We start from the raw sequence: 19646 nt of genomic DNA on the forward strand, positions 1-19646 counted from the left end.
AGGACCTCCGAATCTTCGAACTGATTATTCGTAGCGAATTTTTGTGACGAAGGGAAATTCCAGCCAAAGCTTCCAAATCAATTCATCGAAATCCCTCTCTCTCGAGCGTGTAATGGAAAGCCCCGAGGATGCTCACAGGATTTAGGGTTGAAGGTGTCGTACGGTGTTGGGGCTTACCAAAGATGAATTCGCGAATACGTATCAGGGCGGATATCTCCAGGGACCGTCCGCGGAAAGTCGATCAAGTCTAGCCTGTGTCGAGCTTGGGACTCAAGAGGAGTCGTAAATTACCAGCACTCCGGTCATCATCGCCATGGAGCAGAAGCTTGTCTTCCGAGGAACGCCTTATTCTCCGAAGCGACAGACCTATATCGATCGGCCATCCCAAGAAGCACTCAAGCTCAACGCTGAAGTTTCCCGTCCGCTGGCATTCTCCGCATGCAATAGATATTGCTTGGCCACACAGTTTCCTCGCAGGACACGCTCGAGAATTGTGGTCTGGTAGATTGTACGCTCATCGCTCACTCAGTCTGTGTACGCCGAATTTCGCGACGTGAAGTCGTTTTTTCTGAGGCGCCGCTTTCTGGGTTAACGAAGTCTGCGCTTTATTACCACCACCAGGCTCGGTGAGCGGACAGAAAGTTTGTCCGAACGTGTCGATTTGTCGTCGCGCGTGGATCGGGTCTCGCGTTTCGATTACGAATAACGAGGAGATGGTGGGAGAGCTACTTGCGGGCGTCTCTCGATTCCTCGTGTTTTTGTGCGAACTCCGGTTCTGAGCATACAACGTGCCTACGTCCTAGATTCGTCTTGATGACTCAGCGGAAACCTCCCGGCACAGCTTTGCCGGTAAGTCAGAAGAATCCGCCCCGCCTTTATGGTGCGGTGTGCCACCGGATCAGCTCTGAAGATTGGACGTTCGGTCCATTTCCTGGTTGAACGAGTCGGGTGAGGCCCAGCTGACGATCTCTGGATATAGAGACGGGGCTCAGGTTCGAACCTCCGCAGCAAAGAACACCGATTGAGCTCTCACCGGCTGTGCGGAATTCTACCTCCAGGGCATACAGTTTCTGTCGGTGCCGAGGGGACCGACTTCGAGTCAAAAGCTCTACAGTACGAGAAGCTTGGGAACCGGAGTCCTCTTTCTGACTCGCTGGGCATCAGAAATAATTCGTGGATGAAAGCCAGGAAATATAATAATGGCATTAACGTCTTCAACGATGAAGCCCCCTGGGTTTGCGGGCCGACCGACCCGGAGCCAAACAATCGGTGCGATCCAGAAACGTTGAGATCCGCGTGGCTTCCTGCCATCCATCCATTCTCTATCCGCTATCTTTCTCTTTTCCGATTCGTTGTTCTCTCTTCCTTCTCGTGCTGCCCCAGTGACTGACTGACTGACTTGCTCTGTCTGGCGGGTCGCTTGTCGGCGATTCGATGGCATCCACTCCGGACTTCACTTTCACTTCCGGAAGCGTCGTGAAGATACGCTCGGCATCTTCGGCATGACCTCGTTTCGGTCCCTCATCGCAGGGAGAGGGTCTCGTTCTGTCCGCCGTTCTTAAGCTACTCTTTTGACGGAGTCGAGTCAGAAGCAAGAGACGAAGGCACCATGGTAAGTGGTGTCCGTAGACACGAATTCCGATTGTCAGCTCTCGGGAACTCGGTGTCCGGGCGAGGCGTTCGGTTACCTTAGAGTGGGAGCCCCGTGTCGTCGTGTAGCGATGTGGGCTCGATTCTACCGCGAACAGTTCTGGATGTGACCGGTGTTTGAATTCTCTCTCGAAACGGGAGTTTGAATTTCGTGGCCCCAGGTCGGGAATCGGCCCAGTGCGTCGGAGAATCCGAGTCGTCCTCCGGAAGTCTTTCACTCGGACTCGCTCGACACCTGTACGGAGTGAGCTCATGGGTCCACAGAAATTCGTCTATCCGTTCGGACAGCCGGCACCGATTCCACTCGTCGAGGACTTTCGCTCCCGGCGATCGTCGTTGCGAAAAGCCGACGTCGGTCGGTGCATGCCGAGATCCGGATGTCGCTCATCCGTCAACCCCATCGTGAAGCAAACACGATCACGGAGAGTTTCCGACAGAAAATTCCGCGAGGAGGGCAATGGCGCCGATTCGTCGTTCGACCGTGCTTGAGTGAAGGAGGAAAATGATGTTTTCCTGTTTTGCCATTTCCTTGTGCTCACGGGAGCGCTCTCTTGCCCCTTGTGTCGATGCCTGGAAACCGACGGCGTTTGATGCCGATTTCTCATTCCAGGTGAGCTGACGGAGCTCGACGAACTTCCTGTGGATGGGGTTCGATTCAGATGGAGGCCTCGAACAATTCCTCGCGCCGCTTGATCGACCGCATCGGTGAGTTTGCCAGAACGAAAAAGCTTCGGTCCACTATCGCGGAATTGAAGCGCTCCATGGTCAGCGAAACTTCCTCTTGAGAGAAGCGCCTTACTCTCAGCCCCCTTTGGACTCTTTGTGGACGACCCCTTTCGGATGAGAATTCGCCGTGGAGACCGCTCATAAGCCTTGAATTTTCGCAGGGTTCACTACACCCATATCATCTTGCTGTACGCCGTGACTTTGCTGGCTTTCGTTCAATTCAGCGTCGCTAGACATCGCCGACTCGAGCGAGTGTTACGGACATCGATGGCGCCATCACGTAGAGCTCAGCGGTCATGGCAGACGACTCTATCGATAAGATGATCGGGGTTGTATCGAGGAACGCGGATGAGGATAATCCCTTCCCACCTTCCCTAGCTAACTCCTTCAGTCTATTCCTTCGTACCATACCGTCAACGGCCCCCTTCGCCATAATCTGCTTCTCAAACTGGAATCCTACCCCATCGCCCTTTCATCCTTCCCCCGAGTGCCTCCCGTCTCAGTCAGACTAGACCCACCAAAGCTATCTAGGATATTGTATTTGGACTCCGGCTTCATGGAGAAGGCCAGCCTCAAATTCGCGAACGCCAAATCCGCCGCCAACTGTCGATCGAGAGTCGACCTCTCTCTTCCGAAAGACATATCGACTTCGCTCTGCGTTTCTTTCTTTTGAAGACGACACAAGAGAAGTGAAATGAGTTTCCAAGATTTCGTTATCGTGACGGACGGACTCAAACCAGATGCTGGCGTCTGCTTGACCGACTCATCGAGTGACCGACTCATCTACTACAATCATTCTAGCATCTTCGCAACTGAACTATGGCTTCTCTCTACTCTTCGCTCATAGATATCCCCCCTCCCTCCTATGGAGATTTCCGGCAGTCATCATCTGCACCTCAAACTCGACTGCTCTCCCAGCTCGCCCTACTTCCCGGAGAATCTCGGCCGCTTGAGCCAGGCTACCTATCCAGGCTGCACCCCTCACTTCACTACTTCTGACCTCAGAATTTCAGCTATATTTCCGCTATGCTTTCCTCCTGAGAAACTCAAGAAACTTCTGAACTTCTTCTCCTCGCTCGCCCAGTCTCTGACTCTTCTCTCTCTGGAGAAAATCCTCTTTCCCTGAACGACTCCTTTCGATCTCTCGCTCATTTCTCAACTGATCTGATCTTCCGCGAGTGAAGCTTCATTCGTCACTCCCATCTGTTCCTTGCTCTCCATTCCAGCCAAAGCTTTCAGACTTCTCTCTCACTAGCTATCATTCATCAGATGAGTCCGAGTTGCTCGTTGTCGCGACTATTGTTACCCAAAAAATCCCGAAAAATCCCGTTCAAAAAGCGCCGTAGCAAGCGAGCGTTTGCTTCCGCTAGAGTTATACAATAATATTTATACACAACCGGGCTGGTTCCCTATACTTTTACTTCAAGGTTGTAAACTTGTACAATAGGCAAAAAGATTAAAGAAATAAAGTATTTGAAATTCTTCATCTATTGACAACAGCACCGTGCCCATTATGCCATCCTCTTCGAATGGAAATGATTGGCTTCTTTCGAGCCCTCCCCGGGCGCCAGCTGTACAAGAGCATTGCCGTCGATTGAGAGCAATTGCGATGATCCGGGGGTGATAAGTGATATTGAGGCTCGTCAATGATGAACGGTAGAGCCTGCCCCTGTCTGATATGGCTGTGCATCACGATTACTTGTCGTTTATTCTCGAGAAAAAAATATGAACAAGTTTACAAAGCGCTTCAATCTCATCTCCGAGTCCGGCGCCTCCGAGCAGTATTTACCTTGCGGAAAAACCGAAAATTCAGCCTACTTCATGAGCTCACGGTCGTCGCGAGCGCTCTATTGAGTTCCAGTCTCGAACGGTCCCCCTGAACGTAGGGCGCCACCTCACTCCTTTGATTTACGTAGAAGAAACTCGGCAGGGAAATCGAATTATAAATCAACGCATTCACAGATTCGAAAATCTCCGAAGATTCCGGAGTGGCAATGTAAATCCATTTGTTCACTGGATCAACCGCACGAACAATACCGAAGCCCAGACATTCGAAAGCCTCGCCCTGACCCTTCCGGTCGTTCTGGAAGAACTTGGGGAACAGAGGTTTCGATTTGCTTTTCAGTAACAAGCGATCGGGGACTCGGCAGAGGGCGACCATGTTGCCGTTCATGAGATACAAGATTTCCTGATTCGGCGCGACACCGCTGATCTCGTGCAAGGCGACCTTGGACCACGGAATGGCATTAGGGGTTTTTTCCATGATAGCAGAGCCTTTGAAATATCCGATGATGGACGCTTCCCGGTGCATTGCGGCAGTCACTGCTTTGGTATAAGGATCTCGAGCGAATAAGGACTGCAACGGTGAAAGCTGGGTCACTGCCGGCGAACAGATCACCTCCTTACACGGCCACGCCGTGGTCGGCACTTTGAAGTCAGCGTCCAGACTCAATAGTCTCGTCGGCTCGACGACGTTCAATATGCTCCCGAATAGAAGTTCCCCTATGCCATTCAGCCAGCCCATCGTGTTCACGAGAAGGATGTAGTTCGCACAATTGCTATCGTGAAGGTGCTGCATGAGCAATTCGACGCTACGCACGTACATGTCGGGGTGAGCCCCGGGGGTCGAACCTCCTCCGACGAGGAACGATTTCTCCGGCCTCACCTGGTGGCTACTCGGCGGTCCCATGAGAGTCTCGGTGACCTCTACCAGTGAAACACAGCCAGGGGGCGTGAACTCTGTTTGCCCCGGATCGAGATCCAAAACCAAGATCGCGCAAGTCGTCCGCTCGCTGTCGCTGCTGTCGTTCCGGATACGTTCCAGGAGAAACCTGTTACAAAGCGCTCGTATCAACGACGATTTCCCGGAGTTTCTCGAACCGCCCAAAACTATCCGCACTGGTTCTCTGGCGGCCACTTTCGAAACACTGGCGACGACGTCGTCGAAACGCCGATTGCTCGGCACTCCATTCGATTGCAAGGGGAACACGTAAAATCCCAGGGATTCCCATGAGTTTTCAGGGGTTGAATCGTCCGCGGAACTGAAGTTCGGCTTCAAGTTCGTAAAGTTATCGGGTCTGCCCTGAATGGCCACTATAGTTTTCGTCGGGTACCGCGTGAGCAGATCCTTTGCCTTATTCAAAGATCGACTCGCTCCGATGCGCTCCAAATTTTCTGTCAGATTCCCGGTCTGGCTCCTGGAAGAGGAAATGAAATTATTCGGGCGATCCGTAATCCGAGGCGTTGCGCCCAATAATCATCTTCATTTTTTCCGCCGTGCTCGTCAACTCACTTTTGGCCTCTGTTGGTGAGCACAATGCAGCTTCCTGGAACAGATTCCAGCGGTAGGACGAGGTTTTCGGACGCCGAGACTTTCACTCCGTAAAGCCCCACGGCTCCCTGCAGAATGAGCATGTAACCCGATCCTCCGAAAGCGGCGCAGGCGAATTCATTCATCACGATGTACATGATTCCGTGGTGTTGGAACATTTTCAGACCGGCTTGTTTCGAGGGAACGCACGATACAAGCGATTCTCTGTAAGACAAATGGATTTCCCATCTGTCGAATTCTCCGAGGACAAATTCGCAGGGGATTCTATGGGCAGGACAACGACTCCGGGTCTTACCCCTGTGGCGTATTCGACTTCGAGATCGATGAGGAAGTGAAACTACTACAGCTTCTGAAAGTTCCGTCACTGGAACTACGATCAGTCTCATTAAGGTCTTCGGCGTCGTCATCCTCGTTCGATAGGACGCCAGTGATGTCTGAGGGGCTCTCTTTCTCCGAATCACAGAGACTTTTGATTCTCTGAGCGAGGAGGTCTGCGGAAGATGTGGATCAGTTTATCGCTCTTCTCGCGCGCGGATCATAGCATCCACAGAGGATACCCGGCGCAGCAGAGTCACAGCCTCAACGAGACGCCAACTCAGCCGATCAATGTGGGCGAACAAAAGCTCTACGAAGAGAATCCGCATTCGATGAAACCCATGCGAGGTATCCCCTCATGTCCCGACTAACCACAAGGTTCACTGCTGATGGAGCGCTCTTTTCCCCTCGTGTCCCGACTGCGCTTCGAACGATCTGTGAGGCACAAATGATCTCTGTTATGGTTTCGAGTCGCATGGGGTCATTGGATTTCTTCTCATGGGCAAGGTTCATCGAATCCGAGCTGCAGATAGTCAAGGTACCTACTTTGCCGACGAGAGGACAGTGATACAGAAAACCCTCGTTTGTCTCCTACTTTGCGTTTCATGTTCGATTTGAGAGAAGTCGTCATCTCCCCCAAGCTGGTCGTGATGAACCTGTACGGTTTGGCAACCTTGCCCATTTTGCAAGCAAGGGCTCCAGTACGAAGGACGGAGCTCTCGAATTCCCTTCTTCCCAATAAAAATAATACCGGTCAAACACCACAAAAACAAGTTCTACTGCTCGCTCCTGTCGCGGGAGAGTGGTGGGTTGGGTAGTGGAGAGCATACCCTTCAGACGTTTATTATTCGACGGGAAGTTGAGGGCACGGGAGCTCACTATAATGCGGAGCTCGTGGTTTTCACTGAAACACTCATTTTTGTCGCTCTCCATGAAATCTCTTCCGGCTCGCTTCCCTCACAGGTTTGTCTCGCCTGATCGAGCCCCGCTCTGCTCGTACAGATCCAGATAGGGAGATATCGGTTGGTCCGCTCCGCCTGAGGTCGCTGCTGTCGTTTATCGAGAGTAGTGTGCAGATATTCCATGAAGTTGTAAACACTGTTCTCACATCGTCTTGTTGGACGAGACCTCCGGCTGTTGGAAGCAAACTAGTGATTGATCCGAGACTGAGTTTCCTCTGTCCAGAGGATCGTCTATTAGAGGTGAGTTGTGTTCGAATTCGAGCTTGAGAAATAATTCACATTGCATGGCTGCTTCGACGAAAACTGTGGTGTGGGGAATCTCTTCCAGTATCTGCGGTCTCTCACCTGTCAGGGTACTGTGTTTCGGCGCCAAGACAGTAAATTGGTCAGGTTCATGTTCCTTCATCTCTGCTATATGATTCGTTGATCGAGATTAGGATTCCGTGACGGCCTGCTCGAGTCTCGATGCAAGTCTCAGCGGGAGTCGCCTCAAAGTGGAGTCTTCATATTCCATTCTGATCGGTAAAATTTCCGGGCCGCTTCCTCCTGAAGAATTCAGAAGCGCAGGCTCCGGTGAAACATACGCAACTCGGTGCTGGAATTCCCAATCCTCTACCAGGGTCGCGCTGGAGCATCCTAGTCTTCTCCGAGATCCGCTCTCGGTTTCAGGAGGCTTCCGATTTCTTCGCAGGACGTCCCACTGCTCGCGATTCGACGTCTCCCGTCAGGATTCGCTAATCAGCGATTTTTCCAGGCCCGGCCATGCAATCCGACAAAGACACAGACAAAGCCGCTCCCGCACCCCTCCAGCTCTCTATGCAAGATTTGCTCACCCAACTCGACGAATATCAACCGACGATACCGGATGCTGTGGCGTTGTCATTCATGACTTGTGCGGGTTTGGAAACCTCTGATCCGAAAGTGGTTCGGTGAGTCTCCCTCGAAGCATGATTCCTCCTCGGGAACTTCTCGATGCTCGAAGCTCCGATTGAGTTCGGTGGACGGAACCCCGCTCTGATAGACAAGTTCTCCCTCTTGCAGATTGCTCTCGCTCGCGGCTCAAAAGTTCATCGCAGACATCTCAAATGATGCTCTGCAACACTGTAAAATGCGGGGCGCTGGGCAGCCGTCCAAAAAGAGTCCAAAAGACAAGAAATTCGCTCTCACAACGGAGGACCTCTCGTCAGCGCTGTCAGAATATGGCATACAAGTGAAGAAGCCAATGTATTATAATTAGGCTTGTAAAGATATACTGAGTTACTGCCGCGGGGGTGTTACGGCTGCCACAATGTAAAGAATAAATCACCCATGTAAGCGATCGATCATGAGTTCTCATCGCTGTTAGTGCGAAGCCTTGTATGGTTCTCAAGAAACATTAGAGTTTCGTGCTCTGAGAGAAGGGCAATGAGCCCGAGCGTATGCAGGACAAGTGCCGAATCCCTATACGTGGGATCGAATTGTCGCATGATTGAATCCGTTGGAGTCTTCCTCGTGTCGACGTTCTCTCATCCGATGCTTTGTTCCACTGCCTTCCGCATCGCAGTTTCCCGATATTGGCGGCGAACCGTATCTATGCACATTTTTTCCGCACCCGACTGCATAACTGAAGTCAGACGACCCAGGTATCACCGGGTAGCAACCTATTTCTTCCCAGGACGGATCGCGGAAACAAATCCAATTGATGGTGGAACGCGGGTTCTCTCAGCGCGCCTAGTCATCGGCTTCCTTTCAGTTGGATACGATTCTCCAAAACTGTTGTCCGCCCGACTCCGGGCGACCTACAGGGCCAAGAAATCGGGCAATCATCGAATGAGCACGCTGATTCTTCGAAAAGCTTCACCATCTTTATTGACAATGTTCGCTCCCCATATATTTTTCTTTGAAGCCGAATTATCCCTGAGCGCCAGCGAATCCCGCCGGATTCGGAGCGCCACAGACCGTGTCCCGCACGACGCGGGTTTCTCAGTCGAAGAGACCGAAACCCATGTCGTCGTCTTCTTCTTCTTCTGGTTCCTCCTTCTTCTCTTCCTTGGCTGCGGCCTTCGATGGAGATCCACCTGCCCCGGCGGCCGGGGCGGCGAGAGCGGCGAATTTGGACGGATCCTTCAAGTACTCCTTGGCGAGCTTGGCAGCTTCGAATTCGATGTCGGTGCTCAGAGCGATCGATATGAGGTTCTTGAGTCCGTTGACGATCGAGTGAGGAGCAGAGGCCAATGTCGGGTAACCGATCTTGAGAGAAACGGCGGCAACGTTGCGGACTCCGTTCATGAATCGAGCCTTCAGGTCTTCGGGGGTGATGTCGAGGACTTCAGGAGCGAAGATGGTTCCGTTGTCGTAGACCTGAGGGCATGGTTAAGGATTTTAGGGATTCATCCAGGAACTTCTGGACACCTCCATCCGGTCGAGGTCTCTCAGATTGGACAAGCAAATTTATCACATGGTGATTCAAAAGAGGTGTCAGAATAAAAAGCTTGAATCATCATTTCAGCGGAGTGGAGGCATAGCACGAAACGCCAAGGTACTCACAGCCTGGATGATGAGACCGTACGAGAAGGGCGAAATGTTCAACATGTTGAGGAGGGTCGCTTCAGAAGCGCCGACCTTGTCTCCGACCTTAATAAGATGGATGTCGTTGATGATTTCGATCGTTCCCTTGGAAATCTTCGTCGGGATGTGCAGAGCTTGGAAGAAGGAAGTCTTCTCGGGTCCGAGACCGGTGTTTTGCGCAGGCACGTGGACATCGACGGGGGCGATGGCTCCGGCACGGGCGGGGGCCTGAACCTTGTTGTTCATGATCTTCTCACGCACTTCACACAGATCTTCCTTGGTGAAGACGAAGCCCACGTTGCCCTTGATGCTGGGCAGCAGTTTTTCGAGAGCCGGGTTGTTCTCCAAATGACCCTTAATGGCCTTACGCATCATCGTGTTCTTGCCCATGAGCAGCACGGCGGAGCTACGCAGGGAAACACGAATCTGCTGCATTTGCTTGGAACCTGGAACGAAACTCCAATTGAAACATATCCGCTTTCTTGAGTCGTCTGCGAACGAATCGCCTGTGCAGTATAGAGTGATGCATCGTCAGTTTTAGAACACGATTAACACACGGGAATTCGTAAGAGGTGTCAGAATTAATTATGTTCAATCATCAGTGAATAATGTCCCGCACTTCATAGACAATCTTATCGCTTCCGAGACGGTTACACTCACCGACATTGTCAACGCCGACGATGAAGCACTTCGGGTACTCATCCATAAGCTGTACCAGCTTGAGGAAGTAGTTGGACTTCCACGTCGGTCTGTCCCCCTTAACCATCTCGAAAAGCAGTTAGGGGTTATCCGAAGATATATTAAGGACTGGAAAGGAAAAATCACGAACAGTCAGAATCGTTCCGGTTGCCATCCATGGGTCGTCCTGCACAGAAAGAATGCATCGCAGCGGAGGTCGCTCGTGTTTACATCGATACATTGGTTCAGACAGAAGCAAATGAACCCACGGAGGAGTCGTACAAGAGGTGTCAGATTATATTTGCTTGCTCATCATGGATTTTTGGTACCAGGTTATCCCAACATTTCAGAACATCCGCTCGTTGCTAGACGAATAATTTTCCAAGGGCTCCCGAACCGACAGGCCACGTGTTTACGGCAAAGAACAGTATCCGATCGATTCCGACGTGTCGATCAGCTCGACTCGGGCCCTCGGGTTTCTAGGGTGACCGGTTCTAGGAGCGCCAGCAAGGGACGGATGTCGAGATGGATAATTGAACGAAAAATAGATTTTCCCCACATCATGCATCCTACCTGGTAGACCGAACGATCGGAAAAGGCTTCGAAACCGGATTTCGACGCAGACGATGGCGTCCTGAAGTGAGGGCGCTGCAAGCTGCTCGCGGTATTTTTCGAATCGGGTGTTCTACAGACTTTTGGCGCAAAACCGCTGGTGAGACGGAAAGCCTGTCGCACTCATCCGTGATTCTCCGAAAAGTCATCCGAGCGTGTCATCGACTTTTCCGCACTTGCATAATTATGCAGCTCCTGATAAAGTGGTGAGCTCGTGGATCCGTGGGAATGGGAGGATCAATTGTCTCGCGGCATCCCTGATCCCTGGTTGTCTACAGCTGTTTAATCAGCTGAGTGAGTCGTTTCATAGAATAAATGAGGATATGCATACTCAGTGTATGGTGGCGGTCTGGGACGGAGGAGACATTTCGAATAGCTTCCCCGCGCGCGAGCGGGAGGTCTCTGCCGAACGGCATCCGCTGATGTGTGATTTTTCGTTTTAGCGCGATGGAACCTGCCTCTATTCCGGAGTGGGGCATCGTTGAGCTTCAAGGGGACATCAAACATCGGGAGGGTGAAGAGAGTCCCCTCAACGATCTCCACGTCGGTGACCTGCACTTCACCAAAGATGTGAGTATGCTTCTCCACGCTGGCATTCACTTATTCAGATGACAAGCGGTGGTTCGCGGCTAGGAAGCTTCTTCTCTGAATCGAGTCATTCGAGCCGGACAGGCAAGACTTGCCATTTTTTTCTGATTGCCTTCGCAGGGGGTACCGGTGATTCTCATCGGGCATCATGTGCTCTACGGGAAGGTGGTGAACCTCGCCAGCCCCTATATGGTCACCAAACGTGTCCGCTCAGAGAAGGGAACATCGTTCGAAGTTCAGGCTGTAATCAAGTCCAAGGTCGTCTTCAGAACTCGACCGAAGCCCATAGTGACGAACGTGGCAAAGAAATAGCTGTGGAGAGATATTTCGCCTAGTCTCGAAATCGTGGTGAAGAGTGCCCTCGCTCCAACCCATGACCACAGGCCGGGGACGTGCGCTACGGCCGCAGCGCAGTTCCGCACTCGGAATCCGCTCTCTGTAGCAATAACCAAACTATAGCGCCAAATTTTCTTAGACGGTTTCGGTGATCAACAGCTCGCTGAATTTATTTTAGAAATCGACGATGTGATACTCAAATGAAGAACAATTGTTCCCACATCGACGGTGAGATTGCTCTCATCCAAGGTGTCACGTCAAACAGTTCGTCCGCTTAGGAATAAATTCGTGTGAGTCCTTCCGGCTCCTGGAAAAGAGTACACTTTCGGAGCTAGGGACCCGGATATGAGAAACTCGAGAGTCAGTTCGACGACGGCCGGCTCTGATCAGCGCCCGCTCTCTCGAGATCCTTTATTTCGAGGATGTCACTCTTCAACTTCAGCTTCAGAATTTCTCGGAACAATTCACTCCTGGAAAAGATTGGGACTATTGAATGATTCTACTTGTCTCGAACTCCTTCTCTCCTTCCTCAATATGTATATGGCCTGTAGGGTTCAGGTGGGCTGCCAGCTTTCGTTGTGCCTCTGGGAACTCAGATCCCGTGGCTATTCCGAGTAAAAACGCGCAAATGAGATGTCTTACTTGTGATCCGGGTTCGTGATGCCCATTTTCTCCAGGGAACACTCGTTCATCCGAACCAAGCTCCGTCCAGTGATATCATGCTCGAGAAACAAATGAGCGTACATAGTGTGTTGGTCAGCGCAGCAACGTTTCAACCATCGCATCACGTCCGCATTCTTCCAGAGAACGACTGGAACCGGTGTTTTCTTCCGGAGCTCGTCGTCATTCGTGCTAGCTTGACTCGATGTATTGGATCCCAGCAGGTGTCCAGCTGATTGTGAACTCTTCGCTGCGAAATAAATTGAACTTCATTGACCAGGGTCAGGAATGGTCTTCACTTCCGAAGAATCCGACTCCTAAGTGGCTGATCTCACAACAGACTCCCCCTGACAAGATGAAATCACGCTATCTCATTAAAAAAACACGCAGGGCTTTATTATCAAAGAAGTATAAAATTGGAGTTATGCACATAATTCCGGATCGGGTCGAGTTTGACAATGTGCTGTGAACCGACATCGAAATCCACTATCGAGTCGGCATCGACCATGACGCCCGGCGCGGCTTTCTTCACCCTGCAGAACACGTAATGATCTCTTTCTTCGGCGCGCTCGGGCAGACTCAGCTGTTGCATTCCCGTTGGCATCTGGCTCAGGGCAGATGCGTGAAAATGCTTGAAAGTAGCATTGACTACATCGTCGATGAAGGTCCGTTCTTGGTCGGACAGCAAAACATTCATATCCGGCGCCGGGCGCTGAGGTAGGAATTTGTGGATCTTTTTGAGACGGCTCCGCAAGTAGTCGTTGATCAGGTACTGAATTCTCTCAACCTCGAGTCTGTGGAGTCCCGCCCGGAGATCGCTCGCCTTGAGCTGCGCGAGACCTTGCCGCATGTGATCGAGTTGATCCAACAAACAGTCGACCAATTCTCCTTGATACGGCAGGAGTACTGGACAGTTTCGCTCCGAGATCCACCACTCCTGGAATCGCTGAGCGACTTGAGCGGCCGAGGATAGCTCCTCGACCTCGTTGTCGGAGTTATCGGACATTTCGACGACCCCTAATCAGGCTCCTCTCTTTTTTCGGATCGCACAACGGAGTTCAGAGATTTTCCTCGCACTACGGAGGGGTTAGCAGTGAGCAGCGCGCCCAGAATTCCGAAACCACTGATCGACTTCCGGCGGAGAGTGGAGTTTCGTGGAGTGCAAACCCCTTCATATTCCGGTGTCACCAGAGCTCCGCAAATCAATTTCATTCTGTTATGGTAAGTCCCCCCGGCCACTCGAAGAGTCCGGGATTTCTGGAGCCTGAGACTAGACCGCAGAAGGATTCGATCTTAAAACTCACCAAGTCCGCTTGTGTCGGTCAAACGCACCATACTTGGCCCACTGAGCAATTCTTTCTATTGCGAGAGATTCCACGGCTCTCACAAAAATTCTAGGATTCCACGATTTAGCCGTGGAGTTCGCTTGATCTGGAGTGGAGATGCGGACGCTAAAAGCTTCGGCTTGTTGGGTATTGTTGCTTGTTGTGACATTGATGATGATTATGATTCTGCTTCGGCAGAGAGGGAAGATCTTTCCTCCCTTCCAATCAATCTCAGCCGGCAGCGGTCCTTCGAAGGTTCGCGCGGTTTCGGAGCCTTAGCCGGGAAACGATGGATACGCGAAGCAAACTGGCGTCCTGTAAAATAGAAACGCGGTGCTCGTACGAAGAGCGATCTCTGAGAAACTGTGCTCGAGAAATGCTGAAAAACGAATTTTCCTCAATCAGCTCGATAGCAAACCGGCATCCTGACGTACAATGACAGAACTTCGATCTGCGACTGACAAGGGCTTGATGGTTGCAAAAAAAACTTATCCGTGGAGCTCTCTTCATCTTGCAGATTTCGTGGAATGGATCATCGGGCAGGTTTCTTGCTCCTTCACTTCACCGATCGGAGTCTGGAGTATGGGGAATGATCATTTAAAGGGAACACTGCTAGCGAACGATGTCGAGCGTGGCATGCGTCGTTCCCGCGGGAGGCATAGGCTCGCGTATGGGTTTGTCGACACCGAAGCAGCTTCTGAAGATTCACGGAAGAAGTATCTTGGCTCACACCTTGAGCAATCTCGAGAAGATAGCTGCGATCGACCTCATCGTGGTGGTAACCTCTTCCCAATTGAAAGAGAAGATACAGGACGAGGTCGATAGAGTTCTGGAAGACTGGTGAGCTCTAATATCGAGAAGCGGTCATTCGCCATCATCCGACTTGTCCGACGGGCAAGCTTGAGAATGCGAGTTTTTCGTGCGGTCTTCCAGCGCGGGGTGCCCGATCGAAGTCGTAATAAGGAAAGGAGTTGATTCGAGACATGCTTCGATCAAGACCGGGGTTGATTATTTGAATGGTCGGGGATTCAGCACCGTAATCGTGCACGACGCTGTACGTCCTCTCGTTCCTCGCAAAGTAAGCGGCCTCACTAGCGACCGATTAAGGACATCAGACAGTCCTATAATAATCAGACGGGGATTATCCAGCTCGCGTTGTTTTTAGCTCGTGGATGATCTCTTGGAAGCATCGGGCGAATGCGGTGCCGCAGGACCGTGGATAAGTCTCGTGTCGACCGTTCTGAAAATCGACGCAAAGGGATCGATGCAATCGACCATTCCCAGATATCCGGACGAGAATGGCGATCGTTTCGTGGCTAGCGAGATGCCTCAGGTGTTCAGGTTCGGCTCCTGGGATTTCTAGTGATATGAGAACGCATGAAACTAAATAATTCTATCCAGGCATTTTCCGCCCCATGGATCGCATTTTCTTGGTTCCAGATACGACATCCTGAAGAGAGCCTATGAATGCTGCGATCAGCGCGAGCTCTTGCACGGAACTGAGTGCTTGGAGCTCGTTCGTCGCTATTGTGACGTGAAACCAAAAATGCTTGAGGGTGATCGCGACATCCTGTGGAAAGTCACAAAGCAGGCCGACTTGATCATCGCCTCGAATGCTTTGAAGCCTGCTGTAATTCAGCCACCATCGCCATGAGATCCTCGGGATGTGCTGGCGGAGATAGGCCTGCCGATTTCGCCCGGCAGCGGAGCGAGGAGGATCCGAAAAGAAACAAGTACCGAATTGAGCGGATCGGGATTTTCCGGGTCGAGAAATCCGGTATCACCATTTGGTCACAGGGAACACTCGGAAGTATGCAATTAGAATAATGGACCTGTTCATTTGGTATTTACAATATGTCACAAGTGATCCGCGGGAAAACGCTCTGGTACTGGCACTTCCTAGAAGATTTTCCGAGCTCGAAATATTGTACTTATTGCTTGAAACACAAAGAGGACCCGTCCAATGAGTTTCAGTGGGGCGATTCAAATACCGGGAGAAATTATCGATTATACCGTATTGATATTACCGTAATATTTTCCGGAGAGTGTCGGAAAGACGCCTGTCTACTTCTATCATCTAGGTTTTCGTGTCGTCAGACAGATTCGCCAGCAAGCAAAAGCGCCGAATGAACTAAATGTTGTGAGTCGAGAAGGCCTACCAGCCAGTGTGCTCACCTTTCGTTGTCAGTAGATTGTTTTGTGCCTTCCATTTGTTCTACTTTACCTCTTTGCGGTGACGGAGGTAGACCTCTTGGCATATTAAACTTAACGTTTTTCTGCTCGTTCGACTTTTTGGTAATAAAATCGATTGCTGCTAGCGAATCATGACTTCTCCACCGATATGAGACGGATGATTCTGTGAGCCTACCCACAAGCTCGAAAAAAATTCCGCCCCCCCTAAAAAAAATCCTGGCTACGCCACTGGTTTGCATCCACAGAGACACGTCCTTCGTCGAGGACTCTTCAACACAGGGCTCGAGACACAATCTTCTCGACGAATTTCTCGGGCAAATGTTCCGGGGGTAGGAACCTCACAGCGTCTGTCGGAACTCACTTCTGAACTTCCTCCTCCGGGTGCCTCTGACTTTGGCCTGTTCCAAAGCCAAATCCAGGGGTCGGGAGACCGCGCCCTACAATCGCATGTCTCAGCAGGCAACGTCTCTCTTCCTCTCGTGAACGTACTTCGTTAGTAATCGGCCGTGTCTTCTCTGTGAGGACCCGGAGTTTCTCCAGAACTTCAGCGTACTTCGCCTCCATTTCCTCGGGAACCGAAGCGGGCGATGCGTCGGACATCTCTTCTAGAGCCGATATGGTTACTTATTCCGAGGCCTTGCACTAACATTCGGGATCATTGGGCGTTCGTAACCTCAGTGCACGTCGCGTACGCCCGAAGCACGATTTTGTTGATAGCGAAAGCTTGGTAGACCGGAGCAACCGGAGCGCTCCCTCGCAAGATTCTACCAATGAGCCGGCTCGGGCACTGCCAAGTCCAGAGCGTCCGGTATCGGGCGGGGGACTCCCGGGGGATAGGTACTGACCAACTCAAGTTATCGCGACGGAGGGAGATTCTCTATCGATCTTCCTCTCGAATTCATTCCCGCTCGTGAGGTTCTTCCCGATTTGTGGATAATGTAGATCACGGACCGTGGCCTCCCTCGCTGTCAGTTTCATAAATTTCAGGCTTCAGATCAGGAATGGGTACCTTAGAATCCTCAGGCTGGGAGAGCATCCGAATTTTTATTCCGTCACATTAGATTTACGATGATCCTCAATGGTTGATCTTCAATTATTAAGGACCCGTACCATAGATCATGCAACATTCAAAACACCGATAAACAAGTCGATCAAGCATTGCGTTACGATGTAGACGCGGAACATGTGTATAGCATAATTGATTGAACAACATATCGATCGGAACATGAATGGAATGTGAACAGGCTATGCTTATCTAATAGAATCGAGGTGGTGCCACCGTCTGGTTCTCGGTCGATGTGATGGATCTGTTCATATCCTACGTGAAGTCGGTACGAGCCGACGGAGCTCCCCGCGATCTCAGGAGCTCAAGGAGCCTGTTGTCTCAAGAGAGTCAGGACTTTCTGTAGAACATTCGCGTCCCGGTACGCCACGATACCTGCGGCATTCCGAGCTGCTGCCTTGTCGCCTACGTTATAAAGAATCGGGCCGTCCGTCAGGAATTGCCGCACGCCTCCACCCTGAGCTTCCAAAAGAGCGTGAGGAGCGCAAGTGTCCCAACGATAAGTGCTCGTCTTCGAGCACACATATACATTGCACAAGCCGAGGGCCACATTCAGAATCTTGTATCCTGCACCTGCACAGTGCATCACGGTGAACTTTTCGCTCAGTTTTTTTATCGTCTCCGGATCTTCGGTGGACGAGAGTACGATGTCTCTTGTCAATGGCATTCTTCTTATGCTCGACACATTTCCGTAGCTGAAATACGAAATCGTGGATCCTCCTTGTGGGGTTGTGAAAGGCTGGGAGACCACGCCAATGCAGGGGACACCAGATGATCTGCGATATCCTCCGATAAGTATTGTGCAACAGTTCAGCCCGAATTCCGAAGAACCTCCCTTGGAATCCTCATCCCATAGGCCTCGAACGTATTCGTAAGTCCCATCTGCGGACACCGCGATCCATCACTATTCGGTTCAGACTTCCTCTGATGCTAATTAGCACAAGTCGATTATGTTATCATACATGGGAGAGAGGAGAATCAGACCTACCGATAGGGTCTATCCATATTCCTATATCGTCCAGAGGAATCTCCTGACCCCGTAGCTGCGGCCTAACTCTCTCGAAGTCTGCTCGAACCGACTCTTCGACCCGAGGCTCTGCGTGAGCTGCGTGGGCTAGAAGAGCCGCTGCTCTCGCATTCCCGTCGAGGACCTGCCAATAGGGAGAGGGAATCATGGGATGGGATGCTTACTCACTTTCAGTCAGCAGGATGTCATGCTCGAGACGAAAAGCATGAGAACGCGGATGATTGAGCTCAATGACGTGATTTCTATGGACCGACCTGCTCTAGTAGCAGAGCTGTCTCGCCCTCCGTAGATTTCATCTCGACAAATATCCGATGCCCCTTCGCGTTCGTGAACTCGTTCGTTTCTTCGCCATGTATGTGAGTCCTCAGCACCGGGAACTGTGGGAGAAGCGACGAGCTGAGGATTGAGAATATGGGGCGGAGAGGAAAGTCTCTTCGCTCATTTTCGCTCTCAGTGGTTGACCTTTTCCGTTAAATAATGCTTGACCATCTCTTGAATGAAAACGTCGGCCAAAGTTTTGAAATCGTGGAGGAAACGAGTATTCCGCTCTTTCCCGGTCTTCTCCTGGACTAGAAGCTCGAAGAGCTCCTTCTCTGATCGACATTCCCGAGCTATTCGCGCGGCTCTCTCGCTGACTTCGAGTAGGGTCCACAAAAGAAGCGACGCCGGCGTTTCCGTATCCGCGTCGTTTGCCATTCTGTAATAGCAACACCGCCAGGCATTAGTCTGTCGGCTCTCGGAAAATCATCATCCACGCGGATCGCGAGGAAGCGCCAGGAAATGACAGGGAGCCCCTGTGCGGCACTCCGTGCGAAATGGTTCTCCTGACAGCGACGGTCTGACGCGATCTAGCGAAGCCCTACACTTCACGGAATGAAGGGAGTGTCGATCATTACGATTTCCGATCTCATCCATCATAAGTCTCTCGCCAATTAATTTCGATATGATGAATGATCCGGAGGCCTCTCGAAAGGAGTCCCCCTCCTGCCCTCAATTTTATCAAGTCGAAACTGTCACCACATTGATCTAATGGGAGCTGCCCACCACAGTGACCCCAATCTCAGATCCCATCCATCAATCGTAGCTGACTGTTTATGAACCAGAGATGATCTCCACAACTCGCGATATCTCCCCATTCTTCTCACCCCGCAACCTGAGTAAGCGGGATCGGAGAACCTCGCTGTGAAGACTTCCACAGTCGAGACAGCATAAATTGAGCTCATTCCATGGCGACCGCTGCACTCGCAACGTAGGAAAGTCGAGCGCAGATCCATGGCGCGAGTTCTCCGAACCACAGATACATTCTGCAGTGATGTCAGCTGATCGAGAGCTATCCGAGACTCACCTCAAAGGAGCTTTATCGAACTTCGACTTGGGAGCACTCGGAATGGTCTCAATCCACAAAAAGCATCGACACGACTTGACGACAACGAGAGTGGCTCTTGAGACGAGCCCTCCTCTGCTAAAACATTATTGGAGCTTTTCCGCTCAGCTGGAAGTCGGGGAGCAGTGCCACCTTCCTTCGATTACGGCTCTGCGCACTAAACGACGGAAATGCGCGAATAAGGAGAAGACCCCGAGCACTGAAGTAGAATCTGTCAAAGCCATACGACAATGACTGATTCGCATCGAG

The 19646-nt window shown here is 51.3% G+C and overlaps 7 protein-coding genes across 7 annotated transcripts; 3 read left to right on the forward strand and 4 right to left on the reverse strand.

Annotated features, from left to right (window-relative positions):
- Positions 1-4076: 4076 nt before the first annotated feature.
- LOC100897542 (polynucleotide 5'-hydroxyl-kinase grc3) lies at positions 4077-6746 on the reverse strand. Its single transcript, XM_003743804.2, has 5 exons — positions 6569-6746; positions 6395-6457; positions 6003-6198; positions 5669-5911; positions 4077-5573 (listed from the first exon to the last, which is right to left on the reverse strand). Exons 1-5 carry the CDS (start codon positions 6702-6704, stop codon positions 4196-4198), a joined length of 2016 nt encoding a protein of 671 aa, XP_003743852.1. The 5' UTR covers positions 6705-6746; the 3' UTR covers positions 4077-4195.
- Positions 6747-7076: 330 nt separating this feature from the next.
- Taf10 (TBP-associated factor 10) lies at positions 7077-8302 on the forward strand. The gene is made up of 3 exons (XM_003743742.1): positions 7077-7224; positions 7739-7913; positions 8026-8302. Exons 2-3 carry the CDS (start codon positions 7747-7749, stop codon positions 8219-8221), a joined length of 363 nt encoding a protein of 120 aa, XP_003743790.1. The 5' UTR covers positions 7077-7224; positions 7739-7746; the 3' UTR covers positions 8222-8302.
- Positions 8303-8809: 507 nt separating this feature from the next.
- On the reverse strand, positions 8810-10814 carry RpLP0 (ribosomal protein LP0). The gene is made up of 4 exons (XM_003743743.2): positions 10783-10814; positions 10192-10338; positions 9511-9977; positions 8810-9324 (listed from the first exon to the last, which is right to left on the reverse strand). Exons 2-4 carry the CDS (start codon positions 10295-10297, stop codon positions 8947-8949), a joined length of 951 nt encoding a protein of 316 aa, XP_003743791.1. The 5' UTR covers positions 10298-10338; positions 10783-10814; the 3' UTR covers positions 8810-8946.
- A 106-nt stretch (positions 10815-10920) lies between these two features.
- LOC100900405 (chromosome transmission fidelity protein 8 homolog) lies at positions 10921-11946 on the forward strand. Its single transcript, XM_003743744.1, has 3 exons — positions 10921-11027; positions 11265-11391; positions 11530-11946. The coding sequence occupies exons 1-3, from the start codon at positions 11008-11010 to the stop codon at positions 11719-11721; spliced, it is 339 nt and encodes a 112-aa protein (XP_003743792.1). The 5' UTR covers positions 10921-11007; the 3' UTR covers positions 11722-11946.
- Positions 11876-13515, reverse strand: LOC100900546 (DNA replication complex GINS protein SLD5). The gene is made up of 3 exons (XM_029111580.1): positions 12877-13515; positions 12388-12655; positions 11876-12215 (listed from the first exon to the last, which is right to left on the reverse strand). Exons 1-3 carry the CDS (start codon positions 13409-13411, stop codon positions 12107-12109), a joined length of 912 nt encoding a protein of 303 aa, XP_028967413.1. The 5' UTR covers positions 13412-13515; the 3' UTR covers positions 11876-12106.
- Positions 13516-14367: 852 nt separating this feature from the next.
- On the forward strand, positions 14368-15384 carry LOC100897689 (D-ribitol-5-phosphate cytidylyltransferase-like). Its single transcript, XM_029111594.1, is given in 3 exon segments — positions 14368-14808; positions 14896-15071; positions 15171-15384. Coding segments are annotated over 3 exon segments (798 nt in total). The 5' UTR covers positions 14368-14400.
- Positions 15385-16983: 1599 nt separating this feature from the next.
- Ipp (inositol polyphosphate 1-phosphatase) lies at positions 16984-19530 on the reverse strand. Its single transcript, XM_003743806.2, has 5 exons — positions 19359-19530; positions 18476-18710; positions 18268-18390; positions 17975-18137; positions 16984-17868 (listed from the first exon to the last, which is right to left on the reverse strand). Exons 2-5 carry the CDS (start codon positions 18707-18709, stop codon positions 17291-17293), a joined length of 1098 nt encoding a protein of 365 aa, XP_003743854.1. The 5' UTR covers position 18710; positions 19359-19530; the 3' UTR covers positions 16984-17290.
- Between the last annotated feature and the right edge of the window lie 116 nt (positions 19531-19646).

Source organism: Galendromus occidentalis, unplaced genomic scaffold, assembly GCF_000255335.2.
Source record: "Galendromus occidentalis unplaced genomic scaffold, Mocc_1.1 scf7180000077451, whole genome shotgun sequence".
In the NCBI taxonomy this organism is placed as follows: Eukaryota; Metazoa; Arthropoda; class Arachnida; order Mesostigmata; family Phytoseiidae; genus Galendromus; species Galendromus occidentalis.

Bases quoted from the DNA above. Each gene is read 5' to 3' on its own strand.
- LOC100897542 (XM_003743804.2), bottom strand. From the start codon at position 6,704: ATGGGCAAGGTTGCCAAACCGTACAGGTTCATCACGACCAGCTTGGGG. The intron at 6,199-6,394 runs GTTAGTCGGGAC...CATCTTCCGCAG, and splicing joins CATCAGCAGTGAACCTTGTG to ACCTCCTCGCTCAGAGAATC. The intron at 5,574-5,668 runs GTGAGTTGACGA...TTCCTCTTCCAG, and splicing joins CTCACCAACAGAGGCCAAAA to GAGCCAGACCGGGAATCTGA.
- Ipp (XM_003743806.2), bottom strand. From the start codon at position 18,709: ATGGCAAACGACGCGGATACGGAAACGCCGGCGTCGCTTCTTTTGTGG. The intron at 18,391-18,475 runs GTCAACCACTGA...CTTCTCCCACAG, and splicing joins AGCATTATTTAACGGAAAAG to TTCCCGGTGCTGAGGACTCA. The intron at 18,138-18,267 runs GTCGGTCCATAG...CCCTATTGGCAG, and splicing joins CAGCTCTGCTACTAGAGCAG to GTCCTCGACGGGAATGCGAG.
- RpLP0 (XM_003743743.2), bottom strand. From the start codon at position 10,297: ATGGTTAAGGGGGACAGACCGACGTGGAAGTCCAACTACTTCCTCAAG. The intron at 9,978-10,191 runs GTGAGTGTAACC...GTTTCGTTCCAG, and splicing joins CGTCGGCGTTGACAATGTCG to GTTCCAAGCAAATGCAGCAG. The intron at 9,325-9,510 runs GTGAGTACCTTG...CCATGCCCTCAG, and splicing joins ACGGTCTCATCATCCAGGCT to GTCTACGACAACGGAACCAT.
- Taf10 (XM_003743742.1), top strand. From the start codon at position 7,747: ATGCAATCCGACAAAGACACAGACAAAGCCGCTCCCGCACCCCTCCAG. The intron at 7,914-8,025 runs GTGAGTCTCCCT...TCCCTCTTGCAG, and splicing joins TCTGATCCGAAAGTGGTTCG to ATTGCTCTCGCTCGCGGCTC.
- LOC100900405 (XM_003743744.1), top strand. From the start codon at position 11,008: ATGCAGCTCCTGATAAAGTG. The intron at 11,028-11,264 runs GTGAGCTCGTGG...TTTTCGTTTTAG, and splicing joins ATGCAGCTCCTGATAAAGTG to CGCGATGGAACCTGCCTCTA. The intron at 11,392-11,529 runs GTGAGTATGCTT...TTGCCTTCGCAG, and splicing joins ACCTGCACTTCACCAAAGAT to GGGGTACCGGTGATTCTCAT.
- LOC100900546 (XM_029111580.1), bottom strand. From the start codon at position 13,411: ATGTCCGATAACTCCGACAACGAGGTCGAGGAGCTATCCTCGGCCGCT. The intron at 12,656-12,876 runs GTTCACAGCACA...TTTATTTCGCAG, and splicing joins GATAGTGGATTTCGATGTCG to CGAAGAGTTCACAATCAGCT. The intron at 12,216-12,387 runs GTAAGACATCTC...AATCTTTTCCAG, and splicing joins ATCACGAACCCGGATCACAA to GAGTGAATTGTTCCGAGAAA.